At 40.1% G+C, this 24718-nt stretch overlaps 1 protein-coding gene across 1 annotated transcript in view; it reads left to right on the top strand.

Annotated features, from left to right (window-relative positions):
• The window catches only part of LOC135481042 (cell adhesion molecule DSCAM-like), a 61096-nt gene that overhangs the window by 5038 nt on the left and 31340 nt on the right, over nucleotides 1-24718 (top strand). Inside the window, exons 3-11 of the mRNA XM_064760973.1 lie at nucleotides 10117-10386; nucleotides 11335-11649; nucleotides 12989-13273; nucleotides 14557-14865; nucleotides 17432-17585; nucleotides 18174-18292; nucleotides 21070-21189; nucleotides 21676-21828; nucleotides 24253-24368. Coding sequence (XP_064617043.1) covers nucleotides 10117-10386; nucleotides 11335-11649; nucleotides 12989-13273; nucleotides 14557-14865; nucleotides 17432-17585; nucleotides 18174-18292; nucleotides 21070-21189; nucleotides 21676-21828; nucleotides 24253-24368 — 1841 coding nt within the window. The remainder of the gene's footprint in view (nucleotides 1-10116; nucleotides 10387-11334; nucleotides 11650-12988; nucleotides 13274-14556; nucleotides 14866-17431; nucleotides 17586-18173; nucleotides 18293-21069; nucleotides 21190-21675; nucleotides 21829-24252; nucleotides 24369-24718) is intronic.

Here is a 24718-nt window from a genome sequence, read left to right as displayed (position 1 = left end):
TACATGAAAGGTTATGTGCATGACAGTACAAAAAAGGTTATGTACTATTACAAAAAAGTGAGATATCAGGACAAGTAAGGTTGTGTGCCAGTACAAGAAGATTAGATGCCCTACAAGAAATGTTAAATGCCAGTAAAAAATGTTATATATGCCAGTACAAGAAAGGCTATTTATGCCAGTGCAAGGAAGGTCAGATGCCAGTACAAGAAAGGTCAGATGCCATTACAAAAACATTGTATGCCAGTACAAGAAAGGCTATATATATGGCAGTGCAAGAACAGTTAGATGCCAGTACAAGAAATATTAAATCCCAGCCCAAGGAAGGTTACATGAAAGCTTGTGTGAGAGTCAACACATTTTTAAATCCTGACTTAAGACCACATTTTACACTCCACAGTTAAGTCCAGACTTAAAACCACATTTTACACTCCACAGTTAAGTCCAGACTTTAAACCATATTTTACACTCCACAGTTAAGTCCAGACTTAAAACCACATTTTACACTCCACAGTTAAGTCCAGACTTAAAACCATATTTTACCCTGCATGCATCTATGCAGTTTGTCCTCGTAATAAATCAATCATGTGACTAGTGTGCTAGAGCAGCGCAATGACACACAATCCTCTTGCCAGCACTGTCACTGAGTTCAAGCCCATCTCATGCTGGCATCCTCTTCAGTGCTGGAATGAGATTCAGGTCTGTCTGCAAGCTGGAGATGGGCGTGGGTGTTCTCCATGCTCTGCCCAGTTTCTGCCATGCTCTGCCCGGTTTCCTCCATGCTCTGCCTGGTTTCCTCCCTTCTTAATATTAGTGATCAGTTGTGTAAGTAAAATATTCTTGAGTATGGTTTAAAACACCAATCAAATAAATCAATCAATCAATCAATCAATCAAATGTGTGAGTTAGTACTTTCATATGAAAGAGTAATCATCTTAACATGACAAATTCTATAAATTCTATAAATGTACAGGTAGTTGACTTCCCCGACATATGTAGACAGTGTAACATCTCCAGCCTTGGATGTCCAATACTGTTGGGTAGATTGAGGAGTATGTACATGTACTCAAGGAACAGCTGGTCTATGCCATCAATACATAGCTGAATATTTAAACACTGGAGGACAGAATATCAGGGAAATTATAGGAAATCAATGGTGTAACGTTTTCTCATTTGTAATGCATCAAGTCACGCCCAGGCTGTCCATAGGCCTATACAGACACCCTCTCTGTGGGAGTGAATGAAGAATAAATGAATAATATGTGTTTAGTTAACGCCACTTTGGCAATACTGCAGAAGTATTGTGATGAGGGCATGTTTAAACTAGCAGACAATGGGACATTGAAATTGTCTGAAATGTAAATACGATATACATTTGCAAAAAGTGTGCATATAGTGTAGTTCAAATTACAGTTAACAGCTTGTACATTTACATGTACTGTTAAAATCACAATTAACAGCTTGTACATTTACATGCACTGTTAAAATCACAATTAACAGGTTGTACATTTACATGTACTGTTAAAATCACAATTAACAGCTTGTACATTTACATGTACTCTTAAAATCACAATCAATAGCTTGAACATTTACATGTACTGTTAAAATCACAATTAACAGGTTGTACATTTACATGTACTGTTAAAATCACAATTAACAGCTTGTACATTTACATGTACTGTTAAAATCACAATTAACAGCTTGTACATTTACATGTACTGTTAAAATCACAATTAATAGCTTGAACATTTACATGTACTGTTAAATCACAATTAATAGCTTGTACATTTACATGTAGTGTTAAAATCACAATTAACAGCTTGTACATTTACATGTACTGTTAAATCACAATTAATAGCTTGTACATTTACATCTACTGTTAAAATCACAGTTAACAGCTTGTACAATTACATGTACTGTTAAAATCACAATTAACAGCTTGTACATTTACATGTACTGTTAAAATCACAATTAACAGCTTGTACATTTACATGTACTGTTAAAATCACAATTAATAGCTTGTACATTTACATGTACTGTTAAATCACAGTTAACAGCTTGAACATTTACATGTACTGTTAAATCACAGTTAACAGCTTGAACATTTACATGTACTGTTAAATCACAGTTAACAGCTTGTACATTTACATGTACTGTCAAATTACAGTTAACAGCTTGTGCATTTACATGTTCTGTTAAAATTCTGTGGTTTTACATGTACTTGTTCGGCCGCTACAAGTTTCCAAGTGCAGAAACTACATTTCCTTCACCATAATGCTGGTCGCCGTTGTATAAGTGAAATATTCTTTAGTACAGCACATTATAAAATGGAGTCAAACATTTACTGTCAAACAGTTCATGTAAGGTAAGTATTTTTCCCTCAGCTCAGTTGCAACCAATGTCATGACCCTGGCCCCCTGCTCTTATCTCCTACTGCGTGAGTCATGATGTTTGTTTTCGGCTGCGTGACAGCAAAGTGTCCGCGAAAAACACAGCGTGTGTTGGGCTGGTATTAATTCAGGAAAGGTCTGTACTAATCACCTCATCCAGGTATCAGGCCGTATTCCTGACACCCATATACCCAACACTGGTATAACTTCTGGTACATGTGTGTACATCGGTATACCTGTATATAGGTTTTCCCTTTTTCTGATTTGCATTTACCCTAATATACTATTATACCTGTAGCTCAGTGTATGCACCTTACTGATAGATTCAAAGGCTTTCAGTAGATGAAAGACAACAAAAGGAAACATCTTAGCACCTAAGCCAATTACATCTACGTACTTAAAAAAACATAACAACAGGAAAACAACAGCACAATAACATGGAGGTATATACTAATGAATAAAAGATGTACATTGTAACTAATTAGACTGACACTTCCTGTGTTAGCATGTTAGTACATGTCCGTGTTGTTGTTCTTATCACTCCTGCAACAAATTAACTCGTCTGAAGTCACATCGCGCCCGAGATTTCCATTGTCCACTCGGGGACTATGAGGATTGACTTGGGAGTCTCTCACGTGTACATGTGTCACGCACTTGAGGATTGACTTGGGAGTCTCTCACGTGTACATGTGTCACGCACTTGAGGATTCACTAGGGCGTCGATCACGTGTACATGTGTCACGCACTTGAGGATTGACTTGGGAGTCTCTCACGTGTACATGTGTCACGCACTTTGTCAGGACTTAATATTGGCATTGTTTCTTCTTTAATGCAGCCTGATGTTTAATAGGCAAAATTGACTTCCAAAAATGCCGTCCATGATAGCTAATTGAGCTCCTCATTTTACATGATTCTGATAATTGTATTATCATGAAAATGAATGTGTATGTGTTTTATTTGAGGTTTGTTTGGAAAGTACACGTAAATGTTTGCATAGGATAATATCCTTGTGGAAAAATCTAAGTTTTAGCATCAAAACTAAAAAAATTTTGCTTTCATTTGCGTCTTAAGTACACTTTTCGGGGCAAATTTTTGGGACAAATACAGTAATCTTTTGATAAGGGAAAATAAAAAAGAAATAAGCCAGCTATGCATGGAGACATTTCTAAATGTACTTGTACATAAAAAATTCCTATACGTAAGAAAGTTCAAAATTGGAGCAGAATTTAGAATTAAAAATTGAATACTGGATTATATTATTACCCTATGTTGAAAATCCTGTGACAAAATCTATTTAATTTGTTGTGATTTAACAAGTACAGAATGAACTGAGACTTTATCTGGTTGTTGCACTGCTGAGTTAGATCACTGACATGTAACAGCATTTACTCTGTTTCTCATCTACATTTCTGATAAGAAAACAAGATGGTGAAGAGATTAACATCAGGAAGTGAAGCGTTTCACCTTGTCTGACAGAACACCTACTTAAGTGATATCCTGGGGTTCATGACCTGCTGCATACCGTAAATGTGCTAATGTTTTATTTTAATTTTTAATATGTTAATACATATACATGAAGTTTTTATTGGTTTTTGGAAACAGGCTTATTTCTTATTTTGCCAAAGAGAAATACTATACTGATGTGGATGGATATAGTACTAATGTTTTATTGTTCCTACACATAGCATGTCCAATCACAATTAGTGATAGTACTATTTTATTATAGCATACACATCAAACAATGTGGCATTGAACAACACTCATGTAAATAAACTGATTTTAGGTAAATGTCTGACAGTTTATTTATTGCTAATCCACATGTGCACTGGACATGTATATATGCTGATAGAATATGCCTGCCATAGCCAAATGGGCTGATTAGTGATATTTCATTTAATGATGAAAGTAATACTAATATTACACATAGGGGTCCACTGCATACTAATATTACACATAGGGGTCCACTGCATACTAATATTACACATAGAGGTCCACTGCATACTAATATTACACGTAGGGGCCGACTGCATACTAATACTACACATTGGGTTCCACTGCATACTAATATTACACATAGGGCTCTACTGCATACTAATATTACACGTAGGGGCCGACTGCATACTAATATTACACATAGGGGCCGACTGCATACTAATACTACACGCTGGGTTCCACTGCATACTAATATTACACATAGGGCTCCACTGCATACTAATATTACACATAGGGGTCCACTGCATACTAATATTACACATAGGGGTCCACTGCATACTAATACTACACGTAGGGGCCGACTGCATACTAATACTACACGTTGTGTTCCACTGGATACTAATATTACACATAGGGTCCACTGCATACAAATATTACACATAGGGGCTGACTGCATACTAATACTACACGTTGTGTTCCACTGCATACTAATATTACACATAGGGGTCCACTGCATACTAATATTACACATAGGGGTCCACTGCATACTAATATTACACATAGGGGCCGACTGCATACTAATACTACACGATGGGTTCCACTGCATACTAATATTACACATAGGGCTCCACTGCATACTAATATTACACGTAGGGGTCCACTGCATACTAATACTACACGTTGTGTTCCACTGCATACTAATATTACACATAGGGGTCCACTGCATACTAATATTACACGTAGGGGTCCACTGCATACTAATACTACACGTTGTGTTCCACTGCATACTAATATTACACATAGGGGTCCACTGCATACTAATATTACACATAGGGGTCCATTGCATACTAATATTACACATAGGGGCCGACTGCATACTAATACTACACGTTGGGTTCCACTGCATACTAATATTACACATAGGGCTCCGCTGCATACTAATATTACACATAGGGGCCGACTGCATACTAATACTACACGATGGGCTCCACTGCATACTAATATTACACATAGGGCTCCACTGCATACTAATATTACACATAGGGGTCCACTGTATACTAATATTACACATAGGGGCCGACTGCATACTAATACTACACGTTGGGTTCCACTGCATACTAATATTGCACATAGGGTTCCACTGCATACTAATATTACACATAGGGGTCCACTGCATACTAATATTACACATAGGGGTCCACTGCATACTAATATTACACATAGGGGCTGACTGCATACTAATACTACACGTAGGGGTCCACTGCATACTAATATTACACATAGGGGTCCACTGCATACTAATATTACACATAGGGGCTGACTGCATACTAATACTACACGTAGGGGTCCACTGCATACTAATATTGCACATAGGGCTCCACTGCATATACTTGTACATTCACATAGAGGATTATTTCTTTTTTTTTGCTGTTATCGCAACATTCTGGACTCGTGAATATGTGATACTTCACCTAGGGATATTTCACATACCGATATCAATCCCATCAACAACATCGTTGACACAAATACTTTACAATTTCTTGTGGATGTATTTGTAGTTTTGAGATGGCCTTTGCTGACTTTGATCGTTCAAGTAAAGCTTCTCTTGTTATAGTTGATATCCCATGCCCTGTAGAGTTCAGGTTGCAACAGGAAAGGGCATTTGATACCCTTTAAGGGTGCCCAGATTACAGGATACCCTCCTCCCCAAAGTTCTAAGTTACAGAGTACAGATTAACTCCAAAGTACAAGGAATATTGCCTGATAAAGTCAACTTAAATGTTTAAAAAATCCTTTATATTCATTTTTACTGACTGTACAGTGTTTTTAAGTAGATGCAATTTTAACACTAAAATTTGGTATGTATAAGGCATTTACTGTCTGGTTTCTTAATGTCTTTATGCTTAAAATTCCTAAGCCCAAATCTAATAAATTAAAGGGGACACAAATTAGAACCTGCATTTGACCATGAGAGCATAAAACTTCAACCTAATTTATTTATTCAGTTGATTGATGTCTTATATGAAGGCACATCTTCCTAATGACGGCCTCAAGACAGGGAAACCTGCATTAGCTGGACTTGAACTCAGGGTGACCACATTGGTGAGAGGCTCCTGGGTCATTGCCCCTTGCTGGCGTGCTAACCTCCCCTCAGCCACAGAGGCTCCACACAATCTACTAAATGAATGAATAACTATAATCTATGCTGACAAAAGCTCATTTTTTGGAACACCCAACCAGACAAAAACAGCACATATACTGGGACGTTCTGCAGTACTGACATCATTACCTGAGTGAAAGTACCATCTAATTGGTTATTAATAATCCAGCACACCTGTATTGGGAAAAGTTAATTAGATGTACATGTGTGAGTCACCTGGGAAGGTGTCACTGTTTCACAGGGTCATCTGTTTCATCCATTGATTCTGGGTTTGGAGAAGTCTATTTATAATATGAAGTACATGTATGTGGCAGTATTTTCATCAAGCAGTATAGAGGGGCGAAGGATGGTCGGGAAGGGGGGGGTAGTGAGGGGTGACCGCACTCCCTGTCCATGTACATATACTAATGCCTTCTATTCAATCCTAACCTCTTTGGGGGGATGAAGTCGGAGGTTTGAACCCAGGCTGATAGTACTGATAGTACAAAGTTTCTTTCTTTGACCCTGAAAGCTTTTAAGTCTGATGTAAAGAAATTTGTCAACCTTAGCAGGCAAAATTTTATTGGTAAACAACCCAAGTTTTTAAAAACTTTACTTGCTAGTTTTAATACAGCAGCATTAGTTTGGCCACCCACCAGTTGGGAAGCCTAAAAGGTTGCCTAAACAGCTGTACAGGTATGACCCTAACATGGCAGTGTAGACCAGGGCCTGTTCTCAAAGGAACGCTATGACGAGAGCATTTGTGATATGTCACCTACTACTGTATGGTTTAGGTAGTGCTGTGTGGTTTATGGTACGGTTAGTGTTGTATGCTTTATGGTACAGGTAGTGCTGTGTGGTTTATGGTACAGGTAGTGCTGTGTGGTTTATGGTACAGGTAGTGCTGTGTGGCTGTGTGGTTTATGGTACAGGTAGTGCTGTGTGGCTGTGTGGTTTATGGTACAGGAAGTGCTGTGTGGTTTATGGTACAGGTAGTGCTGTATGGTTTATGGTACAGGTAGTGCTGTGTGGTTTATGGTACAGGTAGTGCTGGATGATGGAGGATACTTCCGTGCCCAGAGTAAATCACTGCCTTCAGCTACCTGACAAGCCTACCTGACAAACTTACCTGACATGCCTACCTGACAAACTTACCTGACAAACTTACCTGACAAACCTACCTGACAAGCCTACCTGACAAACTTACCTGACATGCCTACCTGACAAACCTACCGGACAAACCTGCGAACTTCAAGCTGCAGTTGGACCAGAAATCAAAGTTGGATTTGAATGATTATGTAGTTTACCTGCAAAAGTGTTGACAGTTGTTCACAGGACAGTGACTCAGGAGCCTCTCACAAGCTCAGTCTGACTTCCTCCCCGCTTGTACATGGGAAGGCCTGGATGCCAGCAACCTGCAGATGGTCGTTGCATGGTTTTCCCCGTGTTCTGCTTAGTTTCCACTGTGATGCCATATAAAAATCGAATATATAAAATCAGATGTTCTTGTGTGTGGCAACAAAACACCGCTCAGATAAATAAATACAATCATTATTCAAAGGTGTAAATATAAGTGGGTCATGTCATAAGTGGGCTGTGTCATAAGTGGGCTGGGCCGTGTCATAAGTGGGCCATGTCATAAGCGGGCTGGGCTGTGTCATAAGCGGGCTGGGCCGTGTCATAAGCGGGCCATGTCAAAAGTGGGCCATTCTTGACACAACCTTTTGGACCTAAAACACAAATATTGTATTTCACCTTAATGTAGTTCTTGTACTTTAGATATTTCAAGTGACACATTTCGCTTGTAAATTAAGTTTGATTATGTTCGTGTCAGAAATACTTAAATGCTAGCATCAGTATCATTTTCTGAAAGTACACTTTTACAGGGTAACCAGGCTAAACAGAGTATTCAGAATCTATGTGTCCATGTAACGGATGCCTTATTATTAAAACCATCCCATTCAAGGAAGATTAAACAAGCTAAAACCGGCCACATGTCTAGCTATGAATCGGATCAAGATGATCAAGGAAGATTAAACAAGCTAAAACCGGCCACATGTCTAGCTATGAATCGGATCAAGATGATCAAGGAAGATTAAACAAGCTAAAACCGGCCACATGTCTAGCTATGAATCGGATCAAGATGATCAAGGAAGATTAAACAAGCCAAAACCGGCCACATGTCTAGCTATGAATCGGGTCAAGATGATCGAGTATTTCATAACGTACTTTTGTTTGACATGGTGTTGTTTGACGCGCTTAATCTACTGATGTACATTCACCTGTAAAAACATTTTCATAAAGCAGGGTTGTTACGTGTAATATTTTTAGTCTGCATGCATGAATGACCCTACATGCGGCAGCATTTTTTGTTCTAGCTATATACATATATGTACATTAATAGGCTTAAAGAAGAAAAAAAACTGTAAGTAAGAAGAGAACACCACATATAATGTAGTTGTTTTTGTAGCTGCAGTGAATCGTTATTTCATCTTTACTTAGTAGAATGCATTTTATTTGTAATTGTCAATATAATATTTATTTATTTATTAGATTGGTGTTTTACGCTGTACTCAAGAATATTTCACTTATACAACAGCAGCCAGCATTATGGTGGGTGGAAACTGGGCAGAGCTCGGGGGAAACCCACAACAATCCGCAGGTTGCTGACAGACCTTCCCACGTATGACCGGAGAGGAAGCCAGCATGAGCTGGACTTGAACTCACAGCGACCGCACAGAGACTCGTGGGTCATTATACTGTGCTAGCACGATAAAAATCTGGTAAATAAATTTCCAACTCATATAAATTGAGACCAACTAAAAACTCCTAGCTGGACACAAACTCATGACTGTGAGTGTCTACAGCCCTATTTCTCAACAGACTAAGCTATCCAGCCATATTGGAATGCTTTGCGGGGCCTCCATGGCAACGGCATTAGCCCCCCAGCGCAGTGCATGGACCCAGGAACCTCTCACCAATGCCGTCGCAGAGAATTGCTGGCTTTCTCTCCAGCCAAACATGGGAAGATGCGGATGGTTGTGACTTTCCCCTGGGCTCTCCCCAGTTTCCCTCCCATCATGATGCTGGCCGCCGTTGTATATGTTTGAGTGAAATATTCCCGGGTATAAATAAAATTCATTTATTCCATAAATAAAATGGAACACTTTGCTTGTTAGAGTCAGGGTAGGAATCAGTTCACCATAGACCCTAGTTATTTAGACCACCTCAGCAGCCAGTGTTTTGAAACATTTTGAGAGAACTTAATGGAGGTAGAGAAATAAGTTGCACAGTTTTTTGAATCTTGCTTCTTTAATGACACAAGCAAATTGTCATCATTTTCATAGCCAAAAATATACAAAAAAAGGTACATGTTCTTTAGTGGTTGAAAAGTGGTTGAAGGTTAACCATACTTGTAGCACGTGTGTTAGGGAGCTGTGTTAGGTGTCATACATGTAAATGCTGCATACAATTCTGAGAATCGGGGAAAATAAGCAAGTTAGTCATGGACAAAGGGTATGATCATTTAGTGTATACCGTATGGTTCAAATTGTTATTTTGTCATCAGTAAAGATTTCTTTGGGGAGTGAGGAGAGGAGAACAACAGAGAGGCTCACCATGTATATCATGTGATTGTGTTTCAAATGTATTTTTCAGAATTCACTGCTTCACCGCAAAATACTGCCGTTGTTGTTGGTCAAGATGTTCGCCTGGACTGTTTGGCCCAGGATGAAGCTGTGACTGGTACCTTGCTGTACAGGTGGACATTTGGTGGAGAACCTGTAAGAGCGTCTGCGTCAGTCTTTGCAAACCACTCCCTCCTCGTTCCCAGGGTGCAGCTCTCAGACCTGGGCTTGTACACGTGTAATGTCTCCAGTGACAACTTTTTAACGTCGGAAGGTCGATCAGCTACAGTTATAGAAGCCTGTAAGTTTAACATAACATCATTGTGGGGTGATTAAAAGTCTTTGAACTCATCAGTCAGACAGCGTGTTTATGTTCATTTGTGCACCCCGAAATCATGCCCTTCTCGAGTACATGCCCGAAAGCTTCACCCAAAAAAGAGCAAATTAATGGCTGAAATAATCTCCTTTATACAACATATCTTCTTAGTAGGGCCTCCTTAAACCTTCGAAATATACCCCAAAACACCTTTCCAACAATAAGACAACTCTCAGAACCAAGGATCTGAGCAGCTTAAAGCCTGGGATGAAATTGTAGATTATTTGTTACTGAAGGTCAGATGTACATGCTGTGAGTTGTGGAAGGCCAGGGGTTTTGTCAGTTACATACTGTGAGTTGGTGAAGATCAGGAGTCTTGGCAGATGCATGCTGTGAGTTATGGAATGTCAGGGGTCTTGTCAGGTTAAGGCTGTGAGTTGGGGAAGGTCAGGGGTATTGTCAGGTAAATGCTGTGAGTTGTGGAAGGTCAGGGGTTTTCTCAGGTACATGCTGTGAGTTGTGGAAGGCCAGGGGTTTTGTCAGTTACATACTGTGAGTTATGGAACGTCAGTTTTTGTCAGGTACATACTGTGAGTTGGTGAAGGTCAGGAGTCTTGTCAGGTACATACTGTAAATACTGGAAGGTCAGGTGCTCTCAGGTAAATACTATGAGGTGTGGAAAGTCATTTGTCTTGACAGATGCATACTGTGAGTTGTGGAAGGTCCGGGATCTTGCCATGTACATACTGTGAGTTGTGGAAGGTCCGGGATCTTGCCGTGTACATACTGTGAGTTGTGGAAGGTCCGGGATCTTGCCGTGTACATACTGTGAGTTGTGGAAGGTCAGGGGTCTTTGGCAGACTGAGCTTCAAGACATTATTAATATTCATGGAACATTTTTGTAAAAGAAAATATGAATGAATGTATTTGCAGACACTGAAGAGTTTGTGTCATCACCATCATCCATTAAGGCTTCCCCAGGTGAGAATGTTATCCTGACGTGTATCACTGGCCGTGCCGCACCCAATCCCAGTGCATTCTGGGAAAAAGACGGCCGCCAGTTTCTCGCGGGAGATCAGCAAAATGCCTCATACGGTGACATCGACCCTCTGAGACTGGGAAAGCAGTTCTCCCTCAGGTTACAGCTCGTTGTGGAAAACTCGTTAACAGGTGTTTACAGGTGTGTGCTGGAGAACACGTTAGCAGGTGTTGTGAAGAGGAGTGAACCAGCTTTCTTGTCTCTCACAGGTAGGGAATTTATTTGTATAATAACACTCAGTAGATGATAAACCTTGTTAAGAAATTTGATTTGAAAGTTAAGTTAAACCCATGTTTTCAGAAAGTGAATGATGGCCTGAGCGCAGTTGTTGAAAAGTGGATTAGCTAGTCATATTTTACATGTAAAATTTTAGCCAAACTCAGCAGCAAATACAGTTCCCCGAAGTCAAAATATAAAAGCAGCAGGTTTAGTTCATATTTAATATACTGTTGTAATTATTTTGGGGGCTAAATACAAAACTGAGGATATTCTTGAGTATGGCGTAAAACACCAGTCATATAAATGAATAAGTAAACATAACTGAAAACTTGGCTTAAATTTAAATCTGATGTTAAATCTTATCACTATTGAACAACTGTGCCAGGGACACAGTACACTGAGAATGTTGTAGAGGGAGGGATCAGTACCATAAATATTGCTGGAGCAAGAAATTCTTCCACCTTTCACCAGAGCCAGATATACATTATATTCAACCTTCACTGCGCAGTTGTCTATTTATTTCTTATATTTTGACAATATGATGATTTTGTGTATCAGAACAAATTAAGAAATGTTTTTCAGCTGCAGGCCAACACAGATGTGTATATAGAAGGTCATACATGTTTATATGCATGTACAAATTGACCATACCTGTGTTATGGCATCATCCCTCTGAGCTCAGGTATTGGAACATCATTAAATAAAGTGTTAATTTTTTTTTCAACATCATGGCATCTGTGTGTGAAATATCAAAGTGTAACTGCAAAGGTGTTATCTAACTGTGTGAAATGTCACTTTTATCAGCGAGGGAAATTGGGGACATTTCATGCATATATAAATCATGAAGTATTTATTTATTTATTTGATTGGTGTTTTACGCCGTACTTAAGAATATTTCTCTTATACGACGGCAACCAGCATTATGGTGGGAGGAAACCGGGCAGAGCCCGGGGGAAACCCACGACCATCTGCAGGTTGCTGACAGACCCTCCCAAATACGGCCAGAGAGAAAGCCAGCATGAGCTGGACCTGAAATCACAGCGACCGCACTGGTGAGAGACTCGTGGGTCATCACGCCACGCTAGCGCGCTAACCAACTGAGCCACGGAGGCCCCCCAAACATGAAGTATGTTGCTTCACTCCAAGTTTTCCTAACCGATCTTTGACATTACCCATCCCCAACCGTTATGGGGTCTTGGAGGTAGGAAGCTGTTAGCTGTGCTTATATAGGAACGTTTAGGTTGGTCCTGCGTGAATTTTTTCATAGATGACATGCCAACAACCTGACGATGCACAGATTTTATAATCCTGATTTTTGATTGGTTGCAGTTCCTGATACCACACCCAGCCTTGTTATTTCCCCGCCTTCTCTAGTTTTCGCCCCAGAAGGCCGACCGCTTTCTGTGGATTGTGTGGTAGAAGGTAACCCCGTGCCTAGAGTACGCTGGCTGCACAACAGCGTGGAAGTGACCAATGGGGAACGAGTATCTGTCCTTGTTAACGGAACGTTGCAGTTCTCGTCTGTTGCCCTCGGCGATGGAGGCTTGTACCTGTGTCAAGGTACAAACAGCATGGGCAGCATCTCAAGTGGATACATGACACTCCAAGTCCCAAGTAAGCAACAGATATTCTCTTTCACTTTCATTTCTCCTTTCAACTGGAAAGGATATTGGTCGGGCAGACAAAGCAGACTATTTTTCAGAAATACACTATGTTTACAAATTTGTACCTGCAGCAACTTTTAAAATCTTTACTCCTGCTCGAAGTTTTAATTTTGGGAGCTTATTTAACGTCAGGGGAAATTCATCAAATATTGTATCAAAATAAAAATTATTAAGATGAACCACAGTTTAGTGCAGTAAACTGTTCAGAGGTTTAGACAAACTCTTTAAAATACTTAGTATTTTGTGAAAGTGAATAGATTTTTACATAAATGGAGATGCCATGAGAAGTAGTTGTTCTGTGTTACAGGTTTGAGATTGGAGTATGTTCTGCATTGCAGGATTGGGATTGTAGTTTGCTCTGTGTTACAGGATTGGAATTGGAGTTTGTGTTGTGTTACAGGATTGGGAATGTAGTTTGTTCTGTGTTACATGATTGGAATTGGAGTTTGTTCTGTGTTACAGGATTGGGATTGTAGTTTGTTCTGTGTTACAGGATTGGAATTTTTGTTCTGTGGTACAGAATTGAGATTGGAGTTTGTTCTGTGCTACAGGATTGAGATTGGAGTTTGTTCTGCATTGCAGGATTGAGATTGGAGTTTGTTCTGTGTTACAGAATTGGAATTGGAGTTTGTTCTGTGTTACAGGATTGAGATTGGAGTTTGTTCTGTGTTGCAGGATTGAGATTGGAGTTTGTTCTGCGTTGCAAGATTGAGATTGGAGTTTGTTCTGTGTTACAGGATTGAGATTGGAGTTTGTTCTGTGTTACAGGATTGGAATTGGAGTTTGTTCTGTGTTACAGGATTGAGATTGGACTTTGTTTTGCATTGCAGAATTGAGATTGGAGTTTGTTCTGCATTGCAGGATTGAGATTGGAGTTTGTTCTGTGTTACAGGTGTGGAATTGGAGTTTGTTCTGTGTTACAGGATTGAGATTGTAGTTTGTTCTGTGTTACAGGATTGGGATTGTAGTTTGCTCTGTGTTACAGGATTGGAATTGGAGTTTGTTCTGTGTTACAGGATTGAGATTGGGGTTTGTTCTGTGTTATAGAATTGGGATTGTAGTTTGTTCTACATTGCAGGTTTGAGATTGGAGTTTGTACTGTGTTACAGGATTGGGGTTTGAGTTTGTTCTGTGCTATGGGATAGGAATTGGAGCTTGTTCTGTGTTACAGGATTGGGATTGGAGTTTGTTCTGTGTTACAGTATTGGGATTCGAATTTTTTCTGTATTACAGGATTGGGATTGGAGTTTGTTCAACAGCCTCAGGACATTCACGCCATCGCCGGGCAAACTGCCCGACTCCTCTGTACCCCACCCAACAGCATCCCTCCAGCGACGGTGACCTGGTACAAGGGGTCATCACCAGTTGTGATACGTAGCGGGGAGTTTGCCGTATCTGTTATCTTTACCCTCTCAGGAGGACAAGACCTGTTCTTCTCGAATGTCCAGCAGGAAGACGCCGACGACTACATCTGTGTGGCCATCAATGACCGCTCAGTTCCTCAGTCAAGAACGTCGCGTGTTGCTCGTCTCTCTGTCACTGGTACGTTTACAGATCATTGGTTTCCCAAGCTCAGGTAATATTAACTCACCTGATTACAGATCATTGGTTTTCCAAAGCTCAGGTAATATTAACTCACCTGATTGCAGATCATTGGTTTTCCAAAGCTCAGGGAATATTAACTCCCGTGATTACAGATCATTGGTTTTCCAAAGCTCAGGTAATATTAACTCACCTGATTACAGATCATTGGTTTTCCCAAGCTCAGGTAATATTAACTCACCTGATTACAGATCATTGGTTTCCCAAAGCTCAGGTAATATTAACTCACCTGATTACAGATCATTGGTTTCCCAAAGCAAAGGTATAACTCACCTGATTACAAATCATTAGTTTTCCAAAGCTCAGGTAATATTAACTCACCTGATTACAGATCATTGGTTTCCCAAAGCTCAGGTAATATTAACTCACCTGATTACAGATCATTGGTTTTCCATAGCTCAGGTAATATTAACTCACCTGATTATAGATCATTGGTTTCCCAAAGCCCAGGTAATATTAACTCACTCGATTACAGGTCATTGGTTTCCCAAAGCTCAGGTATAACTCCCCTGATTACAGATCATTGGTTTTCCAAAGCTCAGGTAATATTAACTCACCTGATTACAGATCATTGGTTTCCCAAAGCTCAGGTAATATTAACTCACCTGATTACAGATCATTGGTTTCCCAAAGCAAAGGTATAACTCACCTGATTACAGATCATTGGTTTTCCAAAGCTCAGGTAATATTAACTCACATGATTACAGATCATTGGTTTTCCAAAGCTCAGGTAATATTAACTCACCTGATTACAGATCATTGGTTTTCCCAAGCTCAGGTAATATTAACTCACCTGATTACAGATCATTGGTTTCCCAAAGCAAAGGTATAACTCACCTGATTACAAATCATTAGTTTTCCAAAGCTCAGGTAATATTAACTCACCTGATTACAGATCATTGGTTTCCCAAAGCTCAGGTAATATTAATTCACCTGATTACAGGTCATTGGTTTCCCAAAGCTCAGGTATAACTCACCTGATTACAGATCATTGGTTTTCCAAAGCTCAGGTAATATTAACTCACCTGATTACAGATCATTGGTTTCTCAAAGCTCAGGTAATATTAACTCCCCTGATTACGGATCATTGGTTTCCCAAAGCTCAGGTAATATTAACTCACCTGATTACGGATCATTGGTTTTCCAAAGCTCAGGTAATATTAACTCACCTGATTACAGATCATTGGTTTTCCATAGCTCAGGTAATATTAACTCACCTGATTACAGATCATTGGTTTTCCAAAGCTCAGGTAATATTAACTCACCTGATTACGGATCATTGGTTTCCCAAAGCTCAGGTAATATTAACTCACCTGATTACGGATCATTGATTTTCCAAAGCTCAGGTAATATTAACTCACCTGATTACAGATCATTGGTTTTCCATAGCTCAGGTAATATTAACTCACTCGATTACAGATCATTGGTTTTCCAAAGCTCAGGTATAACTCACCTGATTACAAATCATTGGTTTCCCAAAGCTCAGCTAATATTAACTCACCTGATTACAGATCATTGGTTTTCCAAAGCTCAGGTAATATTACCTCACCTGATTACAGATCATTGGTTTTCCAAAACTCAGGTAATATCAACTCACCTGGTTACAGATCATTGGTTTCCCAAAGCCCAGGTAATATTAACTCACTCGATTACAGATCATTGGTTTCCCAAAGCTCAGGTATAACTCCCCTGATTACAGATCATTGGTTTCCCAAAGCAAAGGTATAACTCACCTGATTACAGATCATTGGTTTTCCAAAGCTCAGGTAATATTAACTCACCTGATTACAGATCATTGGTTTCCCAAAGCTCAGGTAATATTAACTCACTCGCTTACAGATCATTGGTTTCCCAAAGCTCAGGTAATATTAACTCACCTGATTACAGATCATTGGTTTCCAAAGCTAAGGTATAACTCATCTGATTACAGATCATTGGTTTTCCAAAGCTAATATAATATTAACTCCCCTGATTACAGATCATTGGTTTCCCAAAGCTCAGGTAATATTAACTCACCTGATTACAAATCATTGGTTTTCCAAAGGTAAGGTAATATTAACTCCCCTGATTACAGATCATTGGTTTCCCAAAGCTAAGGTAATGATAACTCAGCTGATTACAGCAAGTTTGAACCTGGACCTCAGTGTTTCTTGGCAGCTCAAAGGTAAACTCCAGTAACCAGTGGCCAAAAGGCAAGATAATAGCTCAGGTTTCCCAGTCTGGGTTAGGACCAGCACCCTGTGTGACTACAGAGTACAAAGGCAGGCAGAGGGTAAGATAATAGCTCAGGTGTTTAGAGCTGGAAAAGAAACCAAAATGTGTGGACTTCACAGTACAAAGCCAGGCAGAAGGCAGGATAATAGCTCAGCTGTCTGTCACAGGCCTGTCATAATGCCTCACCTGTTCACCACAAGGATGCTAATGTATCAGTAGTGGTTTTACTGTAATGTAATTGTACATACTGCATGATAATTCATTTTACAACTTCACTGGTATCTCCCACCAGGTGGAGCTATTTTTACAGAGCCCCCTACTGGTCAGGAGCTGATTAAAGGGGAACTACTGACCCTGCGGTGTTTGGTTAAAGGCAACCCTTCACCTGTGATCAGATGGTACAAAGATGGAGCACCTCTACAACTTTCTGACCGAACAACAGTGGCGTAAGAAAATTCACTTAGAGCATGGAAATTATTGGTTATCATTTTGAGAAATGATTGGCCGGTGATACCTTTACCAATTGAAAATACTCTGAATGTAGAACTGTTGAATGATCATGGTTTTATGTCAAGAGTTCAACAGCTTCATGTTATTTTATGTTGAATACTGCTGAAAATCATAACTAATTGACCAAGTTCATGAGCAAAAGAGCAAAACAAAGGAATTCAAACAATTATGTGTTGCTGTCATAAGTAGACCATCTGGGAGGTGTATATAGAATATTTCTATTTTGTTTATCTACATTGCTCATCTGCATTCATAATGTTAAACTCATTGCACAGAAAGGATTGTGCTAAAGAGTCAAAGTGTGTTCAGACTCAGGAACCTCACCTGAATATGGCTGTGAATCCAGCTCCCTGTGCTTTCGCCTAGACATTTACTCAGGAGTTTGAGGTGGATCTGTTTGCTTCGCACATCGACCTAACTGCCCTCATAGGAGTGAAATATTCTTAATCATGATGTAAAACACAGAAAATATTGATCTGTATCTCTAAGTAAGAGTAATGGGGGTAACGTTGCTAACATTGTAGGCGTGGCGGCCAGGAGCTGTATATCAGTGGCGTGATCAAGACTGATGAGGGGACATACCTGTGTAATGTGATCACAGACTTCAACAATGTGTCAGCATCTGCCTACGTAACAGTTCTGGGTAAGTCACACCTGTGCGGATACTTTAACACAGACTGTTGGAAAACTTTGACACAAACGGTTGTAAGACTTCAACACTGACTGCTGTAATCCTTTGACACAAACGGTTGTAAGACTTCAACACTGACTGCTGTAATACTTTGACACTGACTGCTGTAATCCTTTGACACAAACGGTTGTAAGACTTCAACACTGACTGCTGTAATACTTTGACACAAACGGTTGTAAGACTTCAACACTGACTGCTGTAATACTTTGATACAAACGGTTGTAAGACTTCAACACTGACTGCTGTAATACTTTGACACAAACGGTTGTAAGACTTCAACACTGACTGCTGTAATACTTTGACACTGACTGCTGTAATACTTTGACACTGACTGCTGTAATACTTTGACACTGACTCCCTTAATACTTTGACACAAACGGTTGTTAAACTTCAACACTGACTGCTGTAATCCTTTGACACAAACGGTTGTAAGACTTCAACACTGACTGCTGTAATACTTTGACACAAACGGTTGTAAGACTTCAACACTGACTGCTGTAATACTTTGATACAAACGGTTGTAAGACTTCAACACTGACTGCTGTAATACTTTGACACTGACTCCCGTAATACTTTGACACAAACGGTTGTTAAACTTCAACACTGACTGCTGTAATACTTTGACACTGACTGCTGTAATACTTTGACAAATGGTTGTAAAACTTCCACACTGACTGCTGTAATACTTTGACACAGATGGTTGTAAAACTTCAACACACTGACACTGACTGTTGTAAAACAGCGACACTGTAATACTTTGACGCAAACGGTTGTAAGACTTCAACACTGACTGCTGTAATACTTTGATGCAAATGGTTGTGAAACCTTGATACTGACAGTTGTAAAACATTGACAGTAGAGCAAGTAATGATTTGACACAGACTTGTAAAACATTGACAGTAGAGCAAGTAATGATTTGACACAGACTTGTAAAACATTGACAGTAGAGCAAGTAATGATTTGACATGAACTTGTAAAACATTGACAGTAAAGCAAGTAATGATTTAACATGGACTTGTAAAACATTGACAGTAGAGCAAGTAATGATTTGACATGAACTTGTAAAACATTGACAGTAGTGCAAGTAGTGATTTGACACGGACTTGTAAAACATTGACAGTAGAGCAAGTAATGATTTGACATAGACTTGTAAAACTTTGACACTAAAACTTTGACCTATGTCTCCCTGAAACACTTTGAAACAAACTTGTCAAATTTTGCACTGATTTTTGAATTTTTGATACAGACTCTTGTCATAGTTTGACAGTGTAAAACTATGACACGAACTGCTGTAAAACAGAGACACTGACTGCTGTAAAACTGCAACACTGACTACTGTAAAACTGTGACACTGACTGTTGTAAAACAGCAACACTGACTGCTGTAAAACTGCGACGCTAACTGCTGTAAAACAGCGACACTGGCTGCTGTAAAACTGCAACACTGGCTGCTGTAAAACAGCAACAGTGACTGCTGTAAAACTGCGACACTGACTGCTGTAACACTGTGACACTAACTGCTTTAACACTGTGACACTAACTGCTGTAAAACTGCAAAGCTGACTGCTGTCAAACAGCGACACTGACTGCTGTAAAACAGCGACACTGACTGCTGTAAAACTGCAACACTGACTGCTGTAAAACAGCCACACTGACTGCTGTAAAACAGCGACACTAACTGCTGTAAAACTGCAACACTGACTGTTATAAAACAGTGACATGACGGTGTAAAACTGCGACACTGACTGCTGTAAAACTGTGACACTGACTGTTGTAAAACTGCGACACTGACTGCTGTAACATTGACACTAACTGCTGTAACACTGTGACACTGACTGCTGTAAAACTGCAACACTGACTTCTGTAAAATAGCGACACTGACTGCTGTAAAACTGCAACACTGACTGTTGTAAAACTGCGACACTGACTGCTGTAACATTGACACTAACTGCTGTAACACGGTGACACTGACTGCTGTAAAACAGCGACACTGACTGCTGTAAAACAGTGACACTGACTACTGTAACAATGTGACACTGACTGCTGTAAAACAGTGACACTGACTACTGTAACAATGTGACACTGACTGTTGTAAAACAGCGACACTGGCTGATAATAATTTGATACTGAATTGTAATACTGCATCTGACATGTAAAATTTCAACTTAGACACTTTCTCAGACTTAATACAGGCTTAAGACATTTCCCATGTTTTTGTGGATTTTGGATATATTCAACCTGAGTCTAGAATCAGCATCTAATGGTTGGTACCAAAATCCTCTTCCATACCATTTTTTACACACGCACTACATGTGTAATTGTTTGATCTTTTATTGAGCCAGTAAGATGTACGCTGTATAGCTCATAGTTTATAATAGGACAATCCATTATCCAGTTGTTCATCACATGATAAATAAATTTTTCATGTAGAAAAAGTATGAGCAGTATATATCAGATGTAAACCAAACATGCCTGTAATGCTCATAATGTAAACCAAACATGCCTGTAATGCTCATAATGTAAACCAAACATGCCTGTAATGCTCATAATGTAAACCAAACATGCCTGTAATGCTCATAATGAAGGCTCAGTTCACATGTCATATTTTACAGTATCGACCACTTTCTCATGAAAAACAGTTACCAACATTATTACAAAATGAAACAAGCCTGTGCCATTTCCATGCTATATCAACCAGCCTATAAAATAAGTGTATGTTATTTTCCACAGTGCCTCCTGCCATTTTGTCAAAGATTGGTCATGTGATTGCTAACCTAGGGGTCATGTCAGAGGTCACACTTCCTTGTTTGGTCAGTGGTGACCCAGTGCCAGAGGTTACCTGGCTCCATGGTGAGACTTAATGATGCTTGTACCTGCAATGAAAAAAGACTGCACAATTACAGCGTTCATGGCGATCTGATGCATAACTCAAAACTGTGTTTCACTTATACACACTGTCAGAGATTCCAAAAAAATCCAAATCCTTACTGCCCTACATAAATTTTTTCATTGAATTTTTGTTACTTTTTATTATGTTTTTTTACAAATTCATTCACTTTCACGTATTGTAGGATTCACAAGAAGGCTTTGATATGGACCTTTTTTTAAGCTCCTTATCAGTTGGACTAAACTACATTTATTGAATAATGAAGCCTATCATTGCTGAAAGTAAATAAAAATCACTCATTTCATTTATCTATAATTGGTGAATATTTAGTTTTTCAAGAAAATGTATAATACCTATTGAAGAGGTAATAAGCATGGATGTGCATAAAGGCCTGTTTAGAACTGTACACTTACGTACTAAAGCTGCTACCCATGTCTTATTATGAGCAGACGGGGTGGAGATTCAAGAATCTGACCAGTTGAGAGTTGTAAACAACAACCTTCACCTTCTGGAGGTCACAGTGATGGATTCTGGGAACTACACATGCAAGGCTAAGAACACTGCCGGATTGAAGATGGACACGGGAGAGATGGAGGTTATAGGTACGCTGGTTAATGTGTGTCTTAGGACAGAAAGGGAAAATGTGGAGGTTATAGGTACTTTGGTTAATGTGTGTCTTCGGACAGACAGGGGAAAGGTGGCGGTTATAGGTACTTTGGTTAATGTGTGTCTTAGGACAGACGGGAAATGTGGAGGTTATAGGTACGCTGGTTAATGTGTGTCTTAGGACAGACAGGGGAAAGGTGGCGGTTATAGGTACGCTGGTTAATGTGTGTCTTAGGACAGACACAGGAAAGGTGGAGGTTATAGGTACGCTGTTTAATGTGTGTCTTAGGACAGACAGGGGAAATGTGGAGGTTATAGGTACGCTGGTTAATGTGTGTCTTAGGACAGACACGGGAAATGTGGAGGTTATAGGTACGCTGGTTAATGTGTGTCTTAGGACAGACAGGGGAAAGGTGGAGGTTATAGGTACGCTGGTTAATGTGTGTCTTAGGACAGACAAAGGAAAGGTGGAGGTTATAGGTACGCTGGTTAATGTGTGTCTTAGGACAGACACAGGAAATGTGGAGGTTATAGGTATGCTGGTTAATGTGTGTCTTAGGACAGACAAAGGAAAGGTGGAGGTTATAGGTACGCTGTTTAATGTGTGTCTTAGGACAGACACAGGAAATGTGGAGGTTATAGGTACGCTGGTTAATGTGTGTCTTAGGACAGACAAAGGAAAGGTGGAGGTTATAGGTACGCTGTTTAATGTGTGTCTTAGGACAGACAGGGGAAATGGGGAGGTTATAGGTACACTAGTTAATGTGTGTCTTAGGACAGACACGGTAAATGTGGAGGTTATAGGTACGCTGGTTAATGTGTGTCTTAGGACAGACACGGTAAAGGTGGAGGTTATAGGTACGCTGGTTAATGTGTGTCTTAGGACAGACAGGGGAAATGTGGAGGTTATAGGTACGCTGGTTAATGTGTGGCTTAGGACAGACAAGGTAAAGGTGGAGGTTATAGGCACATTGGTTAATGTGTGTCTTAGGACAGGCACGGGAAAGGTGGAAGGTGGAGGTTATAGGTACACTGGTTAACATGTGTCTTAGGACAGGCACGGGAAAGGTGGAAGGTGGAGGTTATAGGTACTTTGGTTAATGTGTGTCTTAGGACAGACAGGGGAAAGGTGGAGGTTATAGGTACTTTGGTTAATGTGTGTCTTAGGACAGACGGGAAATGTGGAGGTTATAGGTACACTGGTTAATGTGTGTCTTAGGACAGACACGGGAAAGGTGGAGGTTATAGGTACTTTGGTTAATGTGTGTCTTAGGACAGACAGGGGAAAGGTGGAGGTTATAGGTACGCTGGTTAATGTGTGTCTTAGGACAGACACGGGAAAGGTGGAGGTTATAGGTACGCTGGTTAACGTGTGTCTTAGGACAGACACGGGAAAGGTGGAGGTTATAGGTACGCTGGTTAACGTGTGTCTTAGGACAGACACGGGAAAAGTGGAGGTTATAGGTACGCTGGTTAACGTGTGTCTTAGGACAGACACGGGAAAAGTGGAGGTTATAGGTACGCTGGTTAACGTGTGTCTTAGGACAGACACGGTAAAGGTGGAGGTTATATGCACGTTGGTTAACGTGTGTCTTAGGACAGACGGGAGAGATGGAGGTTATAGGTACGCTGGATAATGTGTGTCTTAGGACGGACAAGGGAAAGTGGAGGTTATAGGTAGGCTGTTTAACGTGTGTCTTAGGAAAACTTTTCTCATTTTAACACATCTAACCAAATCACATGCTCTTGTGTGTACATCACCTTCATTGTCCATCTATGCTTTGTAAAGTTTAAAAGCTTGCATTTTGAGATGGTTCCATTTATCCAGATTCTGTCTGCACTCCTCCTACCATAGTTTTTCTCTGTTTAGTCCCAGTTTTCCCCATTCCGTACTGGTGGTCGTCATTTAGTGCCAGTTTCCCCCATTCCATGCTGGTGGTCTTCATTTAGTGTCAGTTTCCCCCATTTCGTAGTGGTGGTCTTCATTTAGTGCCAGCCTTCCCCATTCTGTACTGGTGATCTTCATTTAGTGCCAGTTTTCCCCATTCCATGCTGGTGGTCTTCATTTAGTGCCAGCCTTCCCCATTATGTACTGGTGGTTTTCATTTAGTGCCAGTTACCCCCATTCCATGCTGCTGGTCTTTATTTAGTGCCAGTTTTCCCCCATTCCGTACTGGTGGTCTTCATTTAGTGACAGTTTTCCCCATTCTGTACTGGTGGTCTTCATTTAGTGCCAGCCTTCCCCTTTCTGTACTAGTGGTCTTCATTTAGTACCAGTTTTCCTCTTTCAGTGCTTTTCTCACCCTACATGATCTTAAATTATTGATGCTTGTAAAAGTTTTAAATATTGGGTATATTTAAAATTCATAAAATTTACATATACATGTTTGTCAGCCCATTGTGGTTTTCTCTCTGTGTAGTACCTCCATCGTTTGTGGTTCCTCCGTCCAGTCGTATGGTCACTCTTGGTCAAGGACTGACCCTTCGCTGTGAAGTGACTGGTGTCCCTCAACCCACAATCTACTGGACATACAATGTAAGTTTTGAAAAACTCACTTTACTACCACATCTGTGTGTGCCTCAGATATCATTAACAATTGAAGTCAGATAAATATTGCTTTTAAATTTGTGCTGGAAATGTTGTAGCCTACATGTGAGATGATGTTAATACAAGAGGTGTTGAATACTCACAGTGACGGCCTTGGTGGGAGGCTTTTGGGTCATTACGGTGTGCTAGTGCGTTAACCAACTGAGCCACGGAGGCCCCCTGTGTTTTTTGATCATCAAATCAAGCCAAATCATGCTTGAATAAATCTGCCATATCTAAAATTCAGCTTAGGCTAGTATAGCGTGGACATGCCTACCTCTCCCAGCAGCCAATCAGAA

The sequence above is a fragment of the Liolophura sinensis genome, chromosome 13 (genome assembly GCF_032854445.1).
Source record: "Liolophura sinensis isolate JHLJ2023 chromosome 13, CUHK_Ljap_v2, whole genome shotgun sequence".
Lineage (NCBI taxonomy): Eukaryota > Metazoa > Mollusca > Polyplacophora > Chitonida > Chitonidae > Liolophura > Liolophura sinensis.
Note: the sequence above shows the minus strand (reverse complement) of the source record. Positions and strands in the feature narration are given on the sequence as shown.